Source organism: Trachypithecus francoisi, unplaced genomic scaffold (assembly GCF_009764315.1).
Source record: "Trachypithecus francoisi isolate TF-2019V2 unplaced genomic scaffold, Tfra_2.0 Lachesis_group5, whole genome shotgun sequence".
Classification (NCBI taxonomy): Eukaryota; Metazoa; Chordata; class Mammalia; order Primates; family Cercopithecidae; genus Trachypithecus; species Trachypithecus francoisi.
In genome coordinates, this window is record NW_022681470.1 from 53,684,041 (window position 1) to 53,705,642 (window position 21,602).

The 21,602-nt window shown below is 33.8% G+C and overlaps 2 protein-coding genes and 1 non-coding gene across 3 annotated transcripts in view; 1 reads left to right on the forward strand and 2 right to left on the reverse strand.

Moving 5' to 3' along the window:
- CFHR5 (complement factor H related 5) overlaps positions 1-11,811 on the forward strand; it is a 29,902-nt gene extending 18,091 nt beyond the window's left edge. Inside the window, exons 7-10 of the mRNA XM_033200646.1 lie at positions 392-568; positions 4,748-4,930; positions 6,936-7,118; positions 10,622-11,811. Coding sequence (XP_033056537.1) covers positions 392-568; positions 4,748-4,930; positions 6,936-7,118; positions 10,622-10,842 — 764 coding nt within the window. The 3' untranslated portion in view covers positions 10,843-11,811. The remainder of the gene's footprint in view (positions 1-391; positions 569-4,747; positions 4,931-6,935; positions 7,119-10,621) is intronic.
- Positions 11,812-17,182: 5,371 nt separating this feature from the next.
- Positions 17,183-17,289, reverse strand: LOC117076939. The gene has a single exon (XR_004434550.1). It is a non-coding gene; the product is annotated as a U6 spliceosomal RNA (small nuclear RNA).
- Positions 17,290-18,150: 861 nt separating this feature from the next.
- The window catches only part of F13B (coagulation factor XIII B chain), a 32,689-nt gene continuing 29,237 nt past the window's right edge, over positions 18,151-21,602 (reverse strand). Inside the window, exons 11-12 of the mRNA XM_033198463.1 lie at positions 19,805-20,018; positions 18,151-18,373 (exon numbers count right to left, since the gene is read on the reverse strand). Coding sequence (XP_033054354.1) covers positions 18,340-18,373; positions 19,805-20,018 — 248 coding nt within the window. The 3' untranslated portion in view covers positions 18,151-18,339. The remainder of the gene's footprint in view (positions 18,374-19,804; positions 20,019-21,602) is intronic.

A 21,602-nucleotide genomic window follows, 5' to 3' on the forward strand; every position in this document is an offset into this window, starting at 1 on the left:
AGACTTACCCATGTATTGCCTCTTTTTATTATTTAAATGTTTTGAAGATATTTAAGACAGTTTAACGCAAAACAATCATACATGTATACATTTTCAGAGCCTTTAACAATTCATTTGTAGCTTCCTAAGAACTATCCTTCAGTCAAAACTCCCACCAGGAAAACCCATCTTGCACTTTCATTTCTCAGAAAACTTTCTGACCTCCTTTCCTGTCATTCAAAGATGTGATAGTTTTTTGTTTCATTTTTTCTCTTTCAGCAGCATTGCTCATTTTATGCAATGAGATCAAGAATAATTTTTGTGATGTTGCTTAAAAGCATCAAACATAATTATGCTATCAGATATTTTATTGACATAATTGTTTAGTTTCTATTTAATATTTTTTTTATAGCAACACACCAACTTAAGAGGTGCAAAATATCAGGAGTTAATATAAAAACATTGTTCAGGTCATCTCGAAATGAATTTAATCATAATGCTAGAATACGTTACAGATGTTTAGACATCCTTGGATACAGGCACTCAGTCTGCATCAATGGGAAATGGAATCCTGAACTAGACTGCACAGGTAAGATTTGTTTAAAACACTTTGTTGATGCTGTTCCTTCTTTACAAGAAAAATTATTTTGAAATTAGAATGTTTTTAAATTAAATATTTATTGTGGCATACAATTTCTAAGCTAATAGTAAAGTTAGAAACTAGTTATAATACTCTTTCCAGACAAATGTTATTCTTTAAAAGCCTTGTCTTTCTGGTAAAGATGAGAGAGTAAAGCTGTTTTTACTCTATTACAGTCTCACAAAACCTTGAAAGAAAAAAAGAAATAAAGAACTGTAAAAAAAGAACCAAAACTTAATCTTCAATGACTTTAAGAAACAATTAAAACCCCAATTATGAACTGTGAAACAAAACTAACAGATATTGCCAATTATGGACCAGATAGTAGGCTGAGTAAAAAGTTGGCTGAGAAAGAAAATATATTTGAGTAATAAATTGTTTCCCTAAGAATAAGTCCCATATTCCTCGAAGGCTTATATTCAAATCATTTAATATGAGCAACAGGATTATAAATTACAAGTAATTGTAAAATGGGGCACCATATTAGATTAAAATAAACCAGAATTAGAGAAAACAAAGTGCTTATAAAGGAATGACAATAAAAGAGAGAAGATAGACTGCAGACTTCTCATCAGCAATATAAAAAGCCAAAGAAAATAGGGTAATCTCTTCAAAGTGCTTAGTGAAAGTAACTGGCAATCAATTATTCTATATACCAATATAATTCACTAATGATTCCAAAATAAAGAAATTTGCAAACACAGGAAGGATAGGAGTTTACACACAAGGTCATAATTTGAAAAAAAAAATCATATAAAATATACATTAATGAGATAAAATACTAATTTATAACAAAAGGTGTGAGGTCATTAGAATTTGTGAGGAAAAATACTGGAATATATTGTTAAACACATAAGGATCTAAAAATGATAACTACAATTTGTTTAAAGCAACTTGAACATTTTTATGTTTATAAAATATTTGATTTTTTATATATTTTTTTCTATTTGAGGAAGAGAAATATTCTGATAGTGGAAAGAAGTTTGAAGCCTTTTTTGCGTCCATGAAATGTTTACTTAAATTGGCCAGTCATTCTGCTCACAAATAATTCTGACAACTTCAAATATTAAAGCCCTATGATCACTTTTTATAACCACAAACAAATAATATTAAAAGTGGATAAAAAGTTATCCACTTCCTTACCCTTCATTTTGGGTAGGGAAATAATTTACTTCCAAATAACCTAGCCATGTAATGTTTAAAATACTAAGAACTATGTTGTAATTATAAGGACACAGTAAAACCTATGAGGTGAAACATAACCAAAATTTAGAATGGTGTGGCATTCTAAAAGTATACATATATACTTTTTCCAAAATAGATAAATTTAAGACTATGAATGCCACTATGAAAGTGTGTATATATATGTATATATACTTTTATATATGTATACTTTTATATATATATACTTTTATATATATATACTTTTACACATGTATATATGTATATCCTAAAAAGCTAGGGGGAAAAATGAATTCAGATATTAGGAGGAAAAGAAAATAATAAAAGTAAAAGCAGAAGAAAATGAAATAGAATCTTGTATTTCCAACTAATCCAAGCCATGAAACTAATGTTTTGAAAAGATTAATAAGCAGAGCTGTCTAAATGAGATGACTCTAATCAAGAATGGTGTGCATACACAAACATTTCTACAACCAAAGAGTAGATGAAAACTGAAATACCTGGAATAATAATATGAGTTTAATTTTTTACATAAATAAATTACAAGCATAAAGAGAAGGAAAATACTGTGAGGCATAGGTATCAAAATAAGGAAGAAGCCTTTTTTAAAGTTTTGAGAAGAGCTGGTAGATAGTAGTCTGGAGATTAGGTAAGAACGTTATTAGGTGGCAAATATTTGTTACACACCTTGCTTGTTCTTGAGAAAGATAATAAAATTTCTCATTTTATGCATCAGAAATACATGGCTTCAATAAGTTATTTGGTCAAAATCAAGACTGGAGCTTATTTCCAGATTTTTATATCAGTGCTGTTTCAACTAGACTGTGTCTACACTAGGCAGAAATTTCTAAAGAGAATGTCCAATTCTAAAAAGAAAGTAAGTTGGACAACTGAGATCATTATGTGTAATGTTCTTTTACCTAAAATATAAAAACAATAGTATTTGTGTGATATCTGAACATCTAACTCACGTAGTTGGGACTTTGTTGATGAAATTTTCATTATTTATTTATTTTTTTATTATACTTTAAGTTCTAGGGTACATGTGCATAACGTGCAGGTTTGTTACATATGTATACTTGTGCCATGTTGGTGTGCTGCACCCATCAACTCGTCAGCACCCATCAATTCATCATTTATATCATGTATAACTCCCCAATGCAATCCCTCCCCCCTCCCCCCACCCATGATAGGCCCCAGTGTGTGATGTTCCCCTTCCCGAGTCCAGGTGATCTCATTGTTCAGTTCCCACCTATGAGTGAGAACATGCAGTGTTTGGTTTTCTCTTCTTGTGATAGTTTGCTAAGAATGAGATTACAGACACCTTCAGCTTCCCTGTTTCCCGGCACTGGGACATCTAGGAGACTGATAGCAGGTAACTGCTGAGTCCCTAGATTGGCAGCACGGGCCTTGATGCTCACTCGAAAGAGTCTTGATGATACTCAATAAGTATTCATCTTTGTGACTATGTATTTAAACAAAAATATTTAAACCACCAAACAGAAATTCATAAACAATGAAAATGTTTAGTTTCCAAAATGTTTACAAAATACCTAAACAAAGAGGTAATAAGACATCTAAGTAGAAGAGCTTCTAAAGAATAAATAATATTGAAAAACTGACCCATCTATCTATCAAATGTGTCTGATATCCTCCTTTCATGTGCTCCTCATAGACTTTCTTCAAGCTCATGACCAAACTTTGCTAATCAAAAATGTATTCTAACAATAATAATATCAGGCTAATTTTATCTTCTTTTGCAGTTAATTACTGAAATAAGACCGATCACAAAAGATTGGTCTTGTTAATGGTTGAGTAGAATAAGATGCATCTGGAATTAAGTACTTTAAGTTCATGCTTTTCTTAAACCAGTAAATAAGTAGGACAAGCCATATAAAACATAAAATATGCATCAGTGGACCCCAGTCCCAGATATCTATCTAGATTTCTGTTTAGATTTGCACTATTTTGCCTTTCTGAGCTTGAAAAAATAAGGAAAAATCCAATAAAAATTTCAGTTTAGACAATATGTATGTTTTGGGTTATTTTATACTGACCTCAGGTTCTGTTCAAATAATTTATTAAAGATCTGTTGTATATAATTATTATATTTTTTAATCTAGCTAAACCAAGAAAGAGTAGATATGCATTCTTCCATCTTGATTTTTAAATGAAATAGTATAGCAAGGAAAAAATGATATCTATCACTTTCAATATAATAATTTTGAAGGGAAGTGCCAGGAGACAGTAGCCACCACTCTGGAAAAACATGAGATGAGGGAGACCACTGTAAGGGCATGAGCCCAGGTCAGGAGGTTTAGACAATGCTTTGGCATCCAAGTTGACCATTTAAAACTTTTCCCTAAGATAAGCCAAACAACCAAAAAAGAATTTAATTCCTAGTCCAACGGAGGCATTCCAGTTATGTTCATTACCAGTCATTCTCATGTTTATAAGAAAATGCAAGTCATGGAAATCCTATATTGAGATGTAGGGTTCGGTTATTAGGGGAAATCATAGTTATTTCTGATTGTTGTCATTTTTATTTTTAGTTCTAAATTGTTTAATTAGATGTACATAACTTTTTGAATCACATGGGTTAGTTAGAAAAAAATTACAGAAATGTATTTGTAAATCATACAAGAGAATTGACAGGAATAATGAACAGGAGATGCAAGAGAGCATCTGAAAAATTTTAAACTAATGGTTAAAACAAAAACAATCGCTTTTTAAACTGTAAACTATAGGACACAAAAAATAATTGTTATTATAATGTTTATATATAGGGAGAGAGAAAGAGAAAGTGATAGGGAGACAGTGTGTGTGTGTGTGTGTGTGTGTGTGTGTGTGTGTGTCATTGAATGTTCTATTATCCTGAAACACTATCCTGTTGAGCTTTTTTCTTAACTTTTATTAATCATGTAATTTAATTCCAATATTTTGTAGGAAAAAAGGAACAATTCTGCCCACCGCCACCTCAGATACCTAATGCTCAGAATATGACAACCACAGTGAATTATCAGGATGGAGAAAAAGTAGCTGTTCTCTGTAAAGAAAACTATCTACTTCCGGAAGCAAAAGAAATTGTATGTAAAAATGGACAATGGCAATCATTACCACACTGTGTTGGTTAGTAGTCTATTTCTAAGTAATTTCACTTAAAAAGAGGTTATTAATCCCCTTTGCTTTATCTAAAGAAAGAAAAAAGAACTTATGACTAATCTATTGCACTGTACCCCAAAGCCTTAAATTGCTAAGTAACCAATTCTGTCATTTAAAAAGTTTCTCTATGCGTTATCTCCAACAGTGTTCATAGAAGAAACAAGTTTGAAATTTCTACATCTTCTTAAAAATCTTTTCTAACATATTTTTACTGTACCTTTTCTATGTTTAAATATGTTTAGATATGCAAATATTTACCATCATGTTACAATGGCCCTATAGTTTTCAGTACAGTAGCATGCTGTACAGGTTTGTGGCCTAAGACAGCGATACCTAACCTTTTTGGAATCAGGGACCTGTTCTGTGAAAGACAATTTTTCCATGGACTGAGGAGGTTAGGGGATGGTTTCAGGATGAAACTGCTCCACCTCAGATCATCAGGCATTAGATTCTCATAAAGAGCATGCAACCTATATCCCTTGCATGTACAGTTCACAATAGGGTTCAAGATCCTATGAGAATCTAGTGCCCCGGCTGATCTGACAGGAGGTAGAGTTCTGGCAGTAGTGCTCGTTCACCCGCCACTCACTTCCTGTTGTGCAGCCCACTTCCTAAGAGGCCACAGAGGGTACCGGTCTGCAGCCAGGGGTCTGGGGACAACAGGAGCAATAGGTAGCATCACATAGCCTAAGTGTGTAGTAGATCACATTATCTAGGTTTGTGTAGGCTCACTCCATGATGCTCACACAAGGAAAAAAGAGCCTAATGACACATTTCTCAGAATATCTTCTTGTTATTAAGTGCTACATGGCTGCATTTCAAAAGCACATATTTCAAAATATTACCTGACAGTACATCAGATATGTCAAAGAGTGCTTAGAGCTGGACAAGATGTCTGATAATTGAACAATCTATTTAACTAAATAAAAACCATTGGTAATTTTGCCTAGAGATATTTCCATAGGGAGTGAGTAAATAATTGCACTGTGTTCAAGAAAGAATGTGGGGTGATAAAGTAAGATCATAGAGGATGAGAAACAAGTAAATGTGTTCGAAAGGGGATAGAGAAATGAGGCAGTTGCCGGATAGAAGATATGGATAAAGTGAAATTTTACCTTATTGAATTGTGACATTTTCAGCATGTTTGTAGGTTGGTGAATGGTTAAGTGGAAAGGGAGAAATTGATGTTACAGAAGAAAAGAGATAATCCATGAAGAAGGGTCTTTTACTAGTTTAAAGGCGAAAGAATCTAGTGTCCTCATGAAGAAGTCAATCTGAGAAAGCAGGGACAGTAACTCAATGAAACAAGCGGAGGTACAAGTCATTTGGAACAGGATTACTTAGTGATTTCATATTTATGTTCTTGGTGATATATAAAGGGAGACCAGTCAGTACAATGGAATGTATTCCAACCAATCTTAGCATGAAGTTGTTATTTTTTTTAGTTTTCCCCAAAATCTCTTCATTAGCATGAAGTTGAAACATTTATTGATAGGGAAAGATGCCTACAATATTATGTGGTATCAAAAAAGTAAATGCAGAAGAGTATGTCTGCAATTCATTTTCAGTAAAACTACAAGTTTATGATCATATACTAGTTGGTATATGCTATTTGCATAAAGTAATAATTACCCTGAGACTAGAAATGGTGAGAAAGTTGTTTACTTTTACCTTTCCTCATTAAATAACAATTGAATATTAAGGGGTGGAAGAGGAACTTAGACCAGAAGTTTACTCACCTGTCTCTCCTGCCTTAAATAAAAACTATTCCCAGTATTTTATATGAGTTTCACTTTAACATGAAAGGAGCTACGATATGTTTTGAATCAGACTTTATGACAGAAATACTGTAATTAATTATTTGAATTTCCAGACGCCTTATATTAAAGATATGATACATGGTGCTTTATGATATTACTTTGTTTAAACTAACATACTGACTGTCTCTCAACAAATAAATGCTATTTTCCAGCGTCTACAGCATATTGTGGGCCCCCTCCATCTATTAACAATGGAGATATCACCTCGTTCCCATTATCAGTGTATCCTCCAGGGTCAACAGTGACATACCGCTGCCAGTCCTTCTATGAACTCCAGGGCTCTGTAACTGTAACATGCAGAAATAAACAGTGGTCAGAACCACCAAGATGCCTAGGTGAGTTCTTCATATTCTCTCGGAATCTGAGATTTAATATTCATAATGTAGTTTTTATGGACTAATTTCATAGAATAACCCTTAAGTTTCATTCAGTCAAAATCTTTCTTGTCAAATGTAAATACATACAAAGAAACATTTGAAAAATTTGCTTTAGGCAAAGTGAGAAAAATTTATTTAAAAACTATAAATAAAATTTTAAAGACTTACGTATGATAAGGTGTATTATGAAATTCTATAAATAGAGACCAAAGCTATTTATGGGGCCTATTCTCATACCATTAAATATCTTCATGTTATAAGCATCTACCTGAGAACTTCTCACAGAGACCATTTGAAAAACATTGGTCTAGGAAAGCTGTCATTTAATACTGTATAAGGTTCTACTTGTAAACCTGAAAGCTTTCCCTAGTAGAACGTCCAGTTGACTAATACTGACATGGCTTTTTACTTGTATGTTGCCAGAATTTCTGGCAGGAGAGAGAGAAAATCTGGAAGAGTTATTGAGCCACTTTCTAAATCTTCACTATCCCTTCTTTTCACCCTATTTTTTTCTACTACAAAATAATGCCAAAATAATGCCAATATTAAGTTTCCACAAATTCATGTGTTGTGGCATTAAAAAAATTAACATAGTAGACTCCTTATGAAAATTTGGAGATTCACTTTTGGGGTTTAAAAGGAGATTGTTTTATTGGTCATGACAAACTAAAAGGGACGAGATACAAAGAATATGGGCGAATTAATAACACTAATTATGGGAAAAGCATGAACGTCAGTTTACTCTAGAATAAGCGGAAGAAAACTGTAATTACCATAAACCCCTCTGTTTTCTGGTGTCCAAAAGAGACACCATGATAATAAGGATCTGTTCCTGCAACAGTTCTCACTATTGCCCAATGCCTCGATTCAAAGGGCTAAACTAGAAGTTTCTTATAGTCTTGAAAATTCATCCTTCTGATGATGTCTCTTTCTTCCACCTTCTGTAGTAACAAATTACCCCAATGCCACTATGGCCTATACAGTGCTTCCAACCACTACTCTATGTGAGTCCCCTCTCCCAGGATATCATTAAAATTATGTGGGAACTGAACTCAGAAAATGTTGAGTTAGTATAAGGCAGAAGTATCATCTGAACAATTTTGCTAGAATGTGGAAAAACTAGGTTTCAAAGGTAACTTCTAGGGTTTAAGTTGGAGGGATTGATGTACAGACAAAAATGCCGTTATCTAATATTTTATGTGCCACAAAGTTTTAGATGGTCCAATAATTTAAAATAGGCAGAAATTATCATGGCCAGTGATCATAAAATAAATTTCCAAAAGAAAAGCAAGCACAAAATTTGTAACCTAAAAAGTGTGTACCATGTTGACAATCAGAGTTTGTGGGAAGGTCATTCTAGCAAAAAGAACCAGTATTTTGAGCAATAACAAACACACAATTACAAAAACAAACAAGCAACAAAACCCATCATAGGTATCTAGACAATTCAAGGAAACATGATCTAACTATGAAATGTAAAATAATTTTATTTCCCATGAGATAGGAGATTAAGATTAGACAGCTCTGAAGAAATAATTTTTTCCAGCCAGGCCTGGTGGCTCACGCCTGTAATCCCAGCACTTTGGGAGGCCAAGGCGGGACAAATCACTTGAGGTCAGGAGTTTGAGACTAGCCTAACCAACATGAAGAAACCTCGTCTCTACTAAAAAAACAAAATTAACTGGGCGTGGCTGGCATATGCCTGTAATCTCAACTACTTGGGAGGCTGAGGCAGGAGAATCACTTGAACCCGGGAGGCGGAGGTTGCAGTGAGCTGAGATTGCGCCATTGCACTCCAGCCTGGGCAGCAAGAGCGAAACTCCATTAAAAAAAATGAAATACTTTTTTCCAAAACCAGACATAAATTTCTTTGGATGGTTCGTAGGTATTGAATGAAGTAGGAAGCCATTACATATTTTTAATAGCAGTTTCTTGACATAGTATCTTTTTTTATTTTTATTTTTTTCAAGACAAAGTCTTGCTCTGACACACAGGCTGAAGTGCAGTGACATGATCTCAGCCCACTGCCACCTCCGCCTCCCGGGTTCAAGTGATTCTCCTGCCTCAGCCTCCCGAGTAGTTGGGATTACAGGCACATGCCACCATGCCCGGCTAATTCTTGCATTCTTAGTAGAGAGGGTTTCACCATGTTGGCCAGGCTGATCTCGAACTCTTGACCTCGTGATCCATCCGCCTCGGCCTCCCAAAGTGCTGGGATTACAGGCGTGAGCCACCGCGCCCGGCCAAATGTAGTATTTTAAAATTATCAGTTGACTAAGAACATGTGGTTATTTTATACCAAGAAAACATGCAATATGGGAAAATTGTTTAAGGCCCTGGCAGAGATAGATTAGGGTCTCAATTAGTAGGTAAAAAACAGGAACCAAATGAAAGAGGGGTTAAAGATAACTTCAGAATTTCTCGATTTATGGAGAATATTCTTGGGTGCTTAACACATAAGAATATTTACAAATCAATCAAAATTCAATATAAAAAACATGTAGGGTACATAAACAGAAAATGAAAAACATATGGCAAACATGAAAAAATGCTTGTCTACACCGACATAAAATTTCAATGAAGTGGCAATGTTCAACTAGGAAATTGGCAAAAATAAAAAAAAATAACATAAAGATTTAGCAAGGATGTGGGAAGTTAAGCACTCTAATATACATACAAGTGTATAATTACATACACATGTGTGTATTCATAATAGAAATATATATTACATATTACATATATTTTAACATATATGTATACACATATACACATAATACACATAATATATGTATACATATAATATGTATATTATATTTACTATATAATACACAAATATATATTTGTACATTAGATATAAATTGATACTACATTAGATATAAATTGTATGTAACATTATATGTATAAAATTAACATACATATAATGGTATGTGTTATATATACAAATTATATTATTATATATTATATATATAAGATATATATATAAATATATATAAAATACTGATTTTAAGAAAGAATGAGTGATATCTGTGGTCAGGGAAGAAGATAACACTGTTTTTCCTACAGAAATCAAGGTTTCACAAAAGTTAAGATTCACAGATAGTTACATAATAAAAAGGGATATCTAAACAAACAACATTCATGCTGGTAGAATTTTTAGTAAAGTATAGCAATTAAGAGCTCAGGCTCTGAACTCATACTGGCAGGATCCATATTCTGGCTCAAAACACTCACTAAACTGTGTGGCCTTGAGAAAATCTCTTAGCATTCATTTCCTCATATGTAGCCCATACACAGCGCTAAGAACAACACCAAGAATAGCTCAGTCAATATTATTTTTAAATAAATATTAATATTTTTCATCATTTTAATTCCAAAATACTCTTCAGTGCAATTTCACTATTCTATGAAAAGTAAAGATGTATTATTGTTTATTTATTGTATTGTACCATTTCTTCTTTCAGATCCATGTGTGATATCTGAAGAAAACATGAACAAAAATAACATACAGTTAAAATGGAGAAACAATGAAAAAATTTATGTAAAAACAGGGGATGCTGTTGAATTTCAGTGTAAATTCCTATATAAAGCGAAGATATCATCACCATCATTTCGAGCAATCTGTCAAGAAGGGAAATTTGAATATCCCATATGTGAAAGAAGCGAGCATAATTTTCCTGAATAAATTCTTAAAACATACATCTATGCTAAGAGTAGCCATTATGTAGCCAATTCTGTAGTTACTGCTTTCATTCTTTCAGGTGTTGTTTAACTCAGTTTTGTTTACAACTCTGGATTTTCAGAGTTTTTGAAATTTGTAAGCTGAGAGAACAACGCTTCACTTAATAAGAGGGGGTCTTAGTCCATTTTACATTGTTATAACAGAATATCACAGACTGGGTAACTTCTAACCAATAGTTTATTTATTTCATAAATCTAAAAGCTGGGCAGTCCAAAATTGAGGGGCTGCATCTGGTGAGGGTCTTCTCAAAGCGTCATAATATGGTGGAAGGTATCACAACATGGTGGAAGGCATCATGCGGCAAGAGAGCATGTTCATGGGAGTGAGAGAAAAAGGGAGAGAGAGAAAAAGAGTGGTGGGGGCGGGGAGGAGGATAAACTCATCCCTTATAAAGACACCACTCCTGAGAGAATAATCCAATTCCATGATAATGGCATTAATCCATTCAAGAAGACAGAGCTCTCATGACTTAATCACATCCTAAAGGGCTCACCTCACAACATTATTGCATTGGGAGTTAAGTTTCCACATAAACTTTCGGGGACACATTCAAACCACAGGAGAAAGTCATATTATTCCTGGGCAAATCACAATATGGGGAATTGTATTCATAAATGTCCATAGAGACAGTAAATGTTCTCACTTCAGTACTTAATTCATCTAATCCCTCCTGTTTGTCTCAAATTATAAGATAACTTTGAAGCTTTCTGAATTAACTTTATTTAAGAGGAAACGTAGATGTTATTTTAGTCTCTATCTTCATGTCATCATCACTTAAAAACCTGCAAAAGCTGTCAACTTTTGTGGTTATAGCAATTATTAATAAATATTTATAAATCCTCTAATGTAAGTCTAGCTACCTATCTAATACTGAATACCCCTTAAAGTATTAAATGCCCCATCTCCTATAAAAAAGTAGACTTTGAAGTTTTAACCAGTTCTTCTGTGGAGTTTCTAATCTAGTCAAGAGGTGATATACACATACAAAAAGGTGAAAATTGTTAGGTTACAAAATTGCATATACAGAATTATCTAGATGTGTATAAATGGTTGTAGAAGAAAGAGTGAGAGAAATAAAAATTATGGCTTTAATAATTCTATATGGTTTAGGTTTAAAAAATTAAAATAGGATGGGCACAGTGGCTCACACCTGTAATCCTAGAACTTTGGAAGGCCAAGGCAGGTGAATTGCTTGAGGCCAGGTGTTCGAGACAGCCTGTCCAACATGGGAAAACTGTATCTCTAACAAAATACAAAAAAAAATAGCCAGACAAGGTAGTGCACACCTGTGATTCCAGCTACTTGGGAGGCTGAGGCAGAAGAACCTGGGAAGCGAAGGTTGCAGCGTGCCAAGATCATGCCACTGCAGTCCATCCTGGGTGACAGAGCAAGACTCTGTCTCAGAGAAAGAAAGAAATGAAGGGAAAGAGAGAGAGAAAAAAAAGAAAAAGGAAGGAAGGAAGGAAGGAAGGGAGGGAGGGAGGGAGGGGAGAGAGAGAGAAAGAGAAAGAAAGGAGGAAAGGAAGAAAAAAGGAAGGAAGAAAAGAAAGAAAGAATATTTTCAAATTCTTCACATTTTCCCAAATTTTACATTTTTCATGTTGAACATATATTACTTTTATATTCAGAAGAGAGTAATCAAAACTGTCACTAACAAACAAGGCAATAGAAGATGGGTATAAAGACCATGTTAGTCATGATGCTGATTTCATGCAACAACCTTATTATTTTTTGATGTACCATAGTTTGGGAAAATACTAAACAGAAAGTATTAGAAATATATTTTAGATATTCCTGTACTTCACACAACATTTTTGGTCAGAAAGTTTTTTTAGGTAGCCTGGAGGATGGAGGTTGCAGTGAGCCAAGATGGTGCCACTGCACTCCAGACTGGGCAACACAGTGAGACTTTGTCTCAAAAAAAAAAAGATTTTTAAAAGTATCTATTAAAAATATGACTACTAAAACAGGTAAAAATTAAGACTTAAAATATTCATCACCACAGATTTGACAATTGATTCTTAGACCAGCTTGGGCAATGTGGCTAAACCCCATCTTTACAAAAAGCAAAAATTAACGGAGTGTGGTGGCACACACGTGTGGTCCTAGCTACTCAGGAGACTGAAGTGGGAGTATTACTTAAGCTCAGGAGGTAGAGGCTGCAGTGAGTTGTGTTGGCACCACTGCACTCCAGTCTGAGTGACACAGCAAGACTCTGTCAAAAAAAAAAAAAAAAAAAAAGCAAAAAGCAGAGTAAGAAGGCAACACAGAAAGGAAAATGTTAGGTATCTAGTTAATAGAGAAAATGTTTAGTGACTATGTAATTAGTGTTATAATTACATTAAAAGTTTTAAATAGAAATACTTTAAAATAGAAATTTTAAGCCCATTGTGACAATTTTCAGTTTTATTCAGGAAACAATGTAGCTACTATATGCAATGGACTGCATCAGCTTTATAGGATGAAAACGTAAAACACACTTTCCTCTTTCAAGGCACTGAGGTGCTTGTGGAGATAGACAGTCATAAGCAGAACTTTTCAATACACTATGAGACACAGAAAGAAAAATACTGCATGATTCTACTTATATGAGTCAAAATCACAGAATCAATAAGTAGAATGGTGGTTACTGGGGGAGGTGGAGGGGAAAATGAGGAGTTACTAGTCAATAGGCAAAAAGTTTGAGATAAACTAAATTAATAAGATCTAGAGATCTGCTGTACAACATTGTACCTATAGTCAAAAATACTATATTGTGCACTTAAAAAAATTTTTAGAGGGTAGCTCTCATACAAATTTCTTACCATAATAACATTTTTGAAAATCAACTCAAGTTAAAAAAAAAAAAAAGATTTTGTTCAAACAACTATATGTGTGTGTATTATATACGTAGAATATATATTAATATATACACATACATGTTATATACACAACTGCATATATAATATACATAATGAGAAATGCCACGATATAAATGTGTTCAAGGAGGGTCGATGAGCATATCACCCAATCTGGGGGAAGGAGAGTCAGGAATGGCTTTCTCAAGGAGATGACTGTGATCTGACTCTCAGTAGCTGAGTGAGAGTTGTTGGGAATAAGTATAACATTCTTAGCAGAGGAAATCAAACTACCAATATGCAGAGATGAAAAAACACATTTTGTATGAAAAGAAATATTAAGTAAACGTATATTGTTGAGGATAAAGAGCACACTGTAATAACAGCAACGTGATAGGAAAGAGACAATTTACAGAGGAACTACGTGCTAGAATAAAAAGTTTAGGCTTGTCCTAAAGGGAATGCAGAGACTTTGCAGGGTTTTAGGTAGACTAGAGATGAAGAAAGTTTGCATTTAGTAGGTTATTCTGAAAGTAATGTGAAACATGATTCAGAGAAGAAGCAAGACTAGAGGCAGACAGATAAATTAGGAGTAGACTGTTTCATTAGTCCAAGAGTAAGACTATTAGAACCTAAACCACAGCCATGGTAGTAAAAATGAAAGAAACTGTAAATTCAAGAATTATTTCACAGGTAAAATTAGCAGGATTTAGTGATTGAATAAAAGTGGTATGGGAACAAAGTGGAGAAAGGAATCAGGACAAAAGCCAGGCTTATAACATTCATGATTAGATGAATGCTTATATCCATAGCAAGAGGAGGGAGAGATAGAGACAGAGAGAGAGGCGGGGGAGTCAGGGGAGTGGTAACATAAATTCAATGTTTATTACTTCACTTTCATGAGGTTACATATGAGTCTGAACCTGTGAGAAGAAGTTTGGGAAAAGATGTGGATTGAGAAGGGCAAAAAGCAGATGATGAAACCCTAAATAGTGCAAACTTTATTTAATGGGCAGAAATGGGAGTAAAAAGACCATGTACAGGATCAAGAATAGTAATCAGAAACGTAGAAGCATAATCAGGAGAAAGTGGAATGATAAAAGCCACAAAAAAGCAGTTTTCCAAGAAGGAGGGAATAGTGAATATTCACTGCCACTAGTAAAATAAAGACTGAAACATACATGTGTTCCCAATACATGTTCCCAAACTTACATGTATTTCAGATTAAAATAAATAAATAAGTGTAGAAGGCAATTTTCAGTTAGTTGAGAAGTTATTTACCCCATATTATGTCTTGTTATTTATATTTGTTTCATCCGTATCTTTCTATTTTATCTTTTTTAAAAATTCAGACTTTTATATACTACTTTTGCGTTTCCTAGTTCCTTAAGGTTTGTATTTAGTTGTATTATCTTCTTCCTTTTTCTCTTTGGCTTTCTTTATTGTTCTTTCTATAGTTTTCAGATTTATTTGTTTAGAATTATTTATTCTCATTTTTATATTGATTGATATATTTTAAGCTAATAGTTTACTCTGAATACTGCTTGTTATATCCTATAAATTCTGATATGCAATGTTTTCATTATTGTTTCCTAGAAATTCTGTCATTTTAGTTTATATTTCTTTTTTAACCCCAGAGTTGCTTAATAGAAAGTTTGTACATTTCCAGGGAAAATAGCCTTTCTGTTGTGCTTAAGTTTTAAATGTGTTGTACTATGATCAGAAAATGTGACCTATATTAATTTACATGGAATTTAAGTAGATTTTCTTTATGACCTAACATATATGGCAAGTTTTTACAACTGTTTTATGTATGCCTAAAAATAAGCATATTCTTTATTATTAGGGAACAGTGTTGATATAGATCCATAAGATACAAAGTATTGATTGTTCGAATCTTCTATATCTTTGACCAATATTTTGTTCACTTGAAATGTTTTAGATAATAAATTTTGTTAAATTTTCTTCCTATTTCCTGTCTTGTATAGTTTCTGCTTTATGAAATTTACCATTACATTAATTTATTATAGATACTTATAACTGAATTGTGTCTCCTTTTGCAATTAAGGTTTTATAAAAGGTCCTTCTTTGATTAATTTATTGTTTATGGCAGGATTTTCACTTTATCAAGCCTAATATCCTTTATTTTTTGTTGTTGTTTAAATTGATTGTACTTTTAAATAATGTACTTTTTTAAAAAGTGCAGTTATGGTACAGTACATGTAAATTAAAATTTACCATTCTAACCATTTTTAAGTGTGTAGTTTAGTGGCATTAACTACATTCGCGTTATTGTACAACCATAACCAGCATCCATCTCCAAAATTATTTTCCTCTTGTAAGACTAAAGCTCTGAACCCACTAAACAACTTATCATTTCCCTCTCCTTCCAACTCCTGGCAACCACCATTCTACTTTCTGTCCGTATAAATTGTCAATGCTCGGTATCTCATATGAGTAAAATAATACTTTTAATACAATATTATATAATATAATAATATTTTCTTAATGTAACTGGCTTATATAATTTAACAAGATTACCTCAAGTTGATGCCTTACTGTGGTTTTGATATACATTTCCCTAATGATTAGTGTTGGGCATCTTTTCATGTGTTTATTGGCTATTTGTATATCTTGGCTGAAGAAATACCTATTTATATTCTTCACTGATTTTTTTTTTTCTTTTTCTTTTTTTTTTTTTTTGAGATGGAGTTTCACTCTTGTTTCCCAGGCTGGAGTGCAATGACGCCATCTCAGCTCACTACAACCCCGCCTCCCGGATTCAAGCCATTCCACTGCCTCAGCCTCCCAAGTAGCTGGAATTACAGGCATGTGCCACCACGCCCAGCTAATTTTTGTATTTTTAGTGGAGACGCGGTTTTGCCACGTTGGTCAGGCTGGTCTCAAACTCCTGACCTCAGATGATCCACCCTCCTCGGCCTCCCAATGTGCTGGGATTATGGGTGTGAGCCACCACGCCCAGCCAAGCAAAGTATTTTTTAAAACTTTGTGGTAAATCTCAGAGCAGATGAAAGCAGATTCCTGCAATAACCTGACCTCAGGCGCCATTCTCCTGCCTCAGCCTCCCGAGTAGCTGGGATTACAGGCGCCGCCACCTCGCCCGGCTAGTTTTTGTATTTTTAGTAGAGACGGGGTTTCACCGTGTTAGCCAGGATGGTCTCGATCTCCTGACCTCGTGATCCGCCCGTCTCGGCCTCCCAAAGGAGGCCGAGAAAGGAAAACTTGTTCTAATACCAACAACCAATCCTAATAGGGGTCCTAGTATCTGGGTACTACTGCTATTACATGTGCTTATGAATGAGCTGAAATAACAATTGGAAGTATAACTCTCACTTCAGATGAAAAAGTGACAATGCTGCTGTTTCACGTCTCTAATAGACCTTGATAATATTGACAGTCATTTTTTTTTTTTTTGTTCTGTACAGAAAAATATGGAACGCTTCACGAATTTGCATGTCATCCTTGCGCAGGGGCCATGCTAATCTTCTCTGTATCGTTCCAATTTTAGTATATGTGCTGCCGAAGCGAGCACGACAGTCATTTTTTGATGCTTGTAGGATGCTCTTATTTCAGATTTTGCAATCCATATAATTCCAAAAATCATCTAATCTAAAAAAAAAGACTTGAAAGTGTAAAATGTAAAAATGCCAAGAGTCCTGGGAGGCCGAGGCAGGTGGATCACCTGAGGTGAGGAGTTTGAGACCAGCCTGGCCAACATGGTGAAACCTCAACTCTACTAAAAATACAAAAAAAAAAAAGTGGCTGGGTGTGGTGGTACACACCTGTAATCCCAGCTACTCGGAGGGCTGAGGCAGGAGAATTGCTTGAACCCAGGAAGCGAAAGTTGCAGTGAGCCAAGATCATCCCATTGCACTCTAGTCTGGGCAACAGAACGAGACTCCATCTCAAAATAAATAAATAAAATAAATAAAATTCGAAGAGTCATTCTTTCTTTAACTGTGTCTTTTTAACAATATTTGAGCACATGTTCAAATATGGTAGTATACTACCTTATAAACAATTTGGTTATTAACCTGGTAGCAAATATTACAGTTAATTTTAAAAGTTTTTTTACATTTAGAAAGTCCGAAGGGCAGTCTCTTCTGCCTTTAATAAAGCAGATCCTCTAATACAGCATATAGTTTCTTATCTCTAGTGTGTTTGGCCCTTTAATATTGACATAAACTTTGAATTAAGGGTAACAAAAGCCTTAATATTAATAAAGATGATGATGAATGTGAATGTAAAATTTTTGCACATACAGTATATTGAAAGCAATGATATAGTCTAGTCAATGGGCATTTGGAAATGAAAATATTTTGATGTGTAGATTAATTTGTAACAGATGGAAGACATACAAAGGAGATTACGTTCTACATCAAATTATACAAACTAAAAATTAAACAACATTTATTGGTTTTTATTTATAAATAAAGAAATGTTCAGCACAAACAATTTAGATTCAAATATTTAAGCAAGGAAAAACTCAGAAGTTTTTAACTTAACATACTTCCTCAAAATTATGTTTTATAAAGAATTTCATGATATATTGAAATATGACTCCTCTTTCTGCCATTCAATTCTATGTTCTTAAGGGTTCTTGATAAGACAGAGTCCTTGAGGGGAAAAAGAGAGATTTTTGAAATAAGCATCAATTGTAGTCAAGTGTTTATTACAATGTTAGCCTTTCAATTTTTCATATAGTCATTGTTTTTATTAAGTACTATTAAGAACAAATTATCTTACTTAGTAAATAATACCACCAGTTCCCTTTTAAAAACTCAATATTATTTACTACACTACTATATTTTTCTACATGTTTACCTTTTTTTTGAAAGTGAGAAATTCATACTGTACCAAAACATTTAAATAGCATATAAATTTTTTTCCACCCTGATTTTACCACAATTAGAAATAAAAATAAAAAATTTTCCCACTATTGTGTGTCTTTTACATATTTTTTTATTAGAGCGGTCAAAGCATCTAAAAAGCTGGCTTTAGGTAATTCATATAGTTCATTGTTTGCAATATTTAAAACAGGACCACATGCACTTTGCCACTACTTATATTTTTAATATTCTTAGTTGAACAAAAAATATAATTTCCATTTTCTGTATATAGTGTCTTCAAAAACGGTTAAACTTCTGATCCTACAAAATGGTTTACATAATTTTATTATACTTTTTTTTAACATTTCTCTAAGAAAATAGTTAAATTATTTCTTGTAAGTAGCAGAAGATGTATTTTTTAAATTGTAGTATGAGGAAACACTTTAGTACGTGATTTCCAAAAGTTACATAAAAATGTGGTTCTGAAAATAAACGCCATATTTTCCAAACTTTATTAGTAGTGCATGAAATTAGATTGAGAAGTAGGAGAAAGTGTGATTTTGTCCTTATCACAGAACATATAGGTTAATTTTTGCACATTTAAATATTACACAAGGCCGGGCGCGGTGGCTCAAGCCTGTAATCCCAGCACTTTGGGAGGCCGAGACGGGCGGATCACGAGGTCAGGAGATCGAGACCATCCTGGCTAACACGATGAAACCCCGTTTCTACTAAAAAAATACAAAAAAAACTAGCCGGGCGAGGTGGCGGGTGCCTGTAGTCCCAGCTACTCGGGAGGCTGAGGCAGGAGAATGGCGTGAACCCGGGCGGCGGAGCTTGCAGTGAGCTGAGATCCGGCCACTGCACTCCAGCCTGGGCGACAGAGTGAGACTCCGTCTCAAAAAATAAAAATAAAAATAAATAAATAAATAAATAAATAAATATTACACATATAAATTGATTTATTTTTCCATTTGCCAAAGTGTCACAAATATCAAATGGCAAACGTTGCTTTCACTTCAGACAATTCAGAAGGCCTGTTGAATTCATTACCACTTCCAGTTGTTTGCTTAGTGTAAAAAAAATGAAGAAAATATTATTATTTTTTCTTTCCAGTTGCCATAAAGTAAGAGTGGTATAGAACATAACATTTCTGAAATGTTGAATAACAATCTGACCAAAAAAAAAACATACCTATAGATGAAAGCCTCTTCTTACCTTTGTCTTGGAATACATCTTGGATATTTTAACTGCCCTCTGTCACACTGCATTCTAAGTATAGATCCAGTAATATATAATTCAGCTGGATAAGTATCTCCTCTACAAATAAACTCAACATATTCACCATGCAAAATATGTGGTCTATTGTCAAAATCCCATTTCAGAAGTAAATTATTCTTTTCCATTTCAGCAAAAGATAATGCGCATGGCTCTGGGAACAACAACAAGATAAAAAAAAAAAAGAAAGAAAAAGAAGAAAACTATCTTGTTACATCTTGGTACGAACAGGAATCATTGTATTGTGTACTCATGAGGACCTTAAAATTCTCAGATATAAGAGTAGCAAGCCAGTTAATTAGAATTAATATTTTAGTCATAAAATACGTTCACATCTCACAGAAAACAGTGAGCCATTTCTCTCTGGGGTCCTGGATTTGGGGAAAAGGTATTTTCTGCCAGTCACTTAGTTTTATGTTATTAGCTTTTTCAAAGATAGCAAACAAACAAAAAGAGGTATTTTGGGGGAAGCACTGACAGTTACTAATGGTCATTGATATCATGCTCTTTTCCCTTTTCATTCTTCAGAAAGTTCAAATAAAATTATCATGAGACAAATTATTAATTGCTGTATAAATAACATTTTATGGAAATATTGACATGAACTAGATTCTCAACACTGACCAAAGTTTTATAACCTCATGCCATCCAAAATGGTTAACAGTCACTTCTCTTTAAAATGTCTAGTTAAGAAATATCAAGGCTGGATTAAGACATTTTAAATTCTAAGCATGGAAAGTATAATTGTGTCCTTTCCCATGTATACCAAACAAAAGAGAACCTTAAAGTATGTATTAGGCTACACACACAAAAAAAAACCTCTTTGATTTTTTTTCCCAGAATAAAAACATTAATATTTCTAAAACATCAAATATCAGATTATTTCAGAAAATGGGATTTCTTGTGTCCTTATTTGTCTCCTAGATGACCTAGCATTAAGGAATAACTTCTGAGACAGGTAAAAAGGTTCAGAGTTGATAATATGGCATATTAATCACATACCTGTAGTACATTAACAAACTTATTTAGTATGCCCTCTCTGATTGGCTGCAGGGGATACATTTCAAGAACCTCAATGCATGCTTGAAACTGCAGATAATGCCAAACCCTATTGTCATCCATTTGGAACACATTTTTGTTCATGTCTTCTGTCCACAAATTTAACTCCTCTTCCACCTCAGCTAAGCATTTGTTATACACTGTGGCTTGTAACTTTTGCAGTCTGAGGTGCAACAACAAAACTAGCATGGATTTCTTTTTCTTTCTTTCTTTACACTTTCATAGATAGAAGACTCATTGTTTCCATGGATCTTAGCAACCTCAGCACACATTTATTTTTCTTTTCTTTTTAAGTTGAGAACTTCCACCTTTTCACTTAAAAGAAGCACTTTATGCTTCTTTTTAGCATACCTTGGGCAGGAAAGACGGAAAGGCATGAGATTTTATTATACTACTCAGTGCAGAATTTAAAATGTATAAACTGTTTATTTCTGAAATTTTCAATTTAACGTTTTCAGACTGCAGTTTACAGCAGGTAACTGAAACCCCAGAAAGTGAAACCGCTGCTGAGAGTACTGTGTTCAGTTATTTTTTTCAGCAACTACTTATTAAATGCCTATGTGTCAAACGTTATGCCGGAAGTGCTACAGGCGCTAAAAATGAACAAGAATTACTACAGTCATTACAAAATAGTTGTGAAAATGAAGTCAAGTAGTGCTATAATTTAGGATGCCATTGT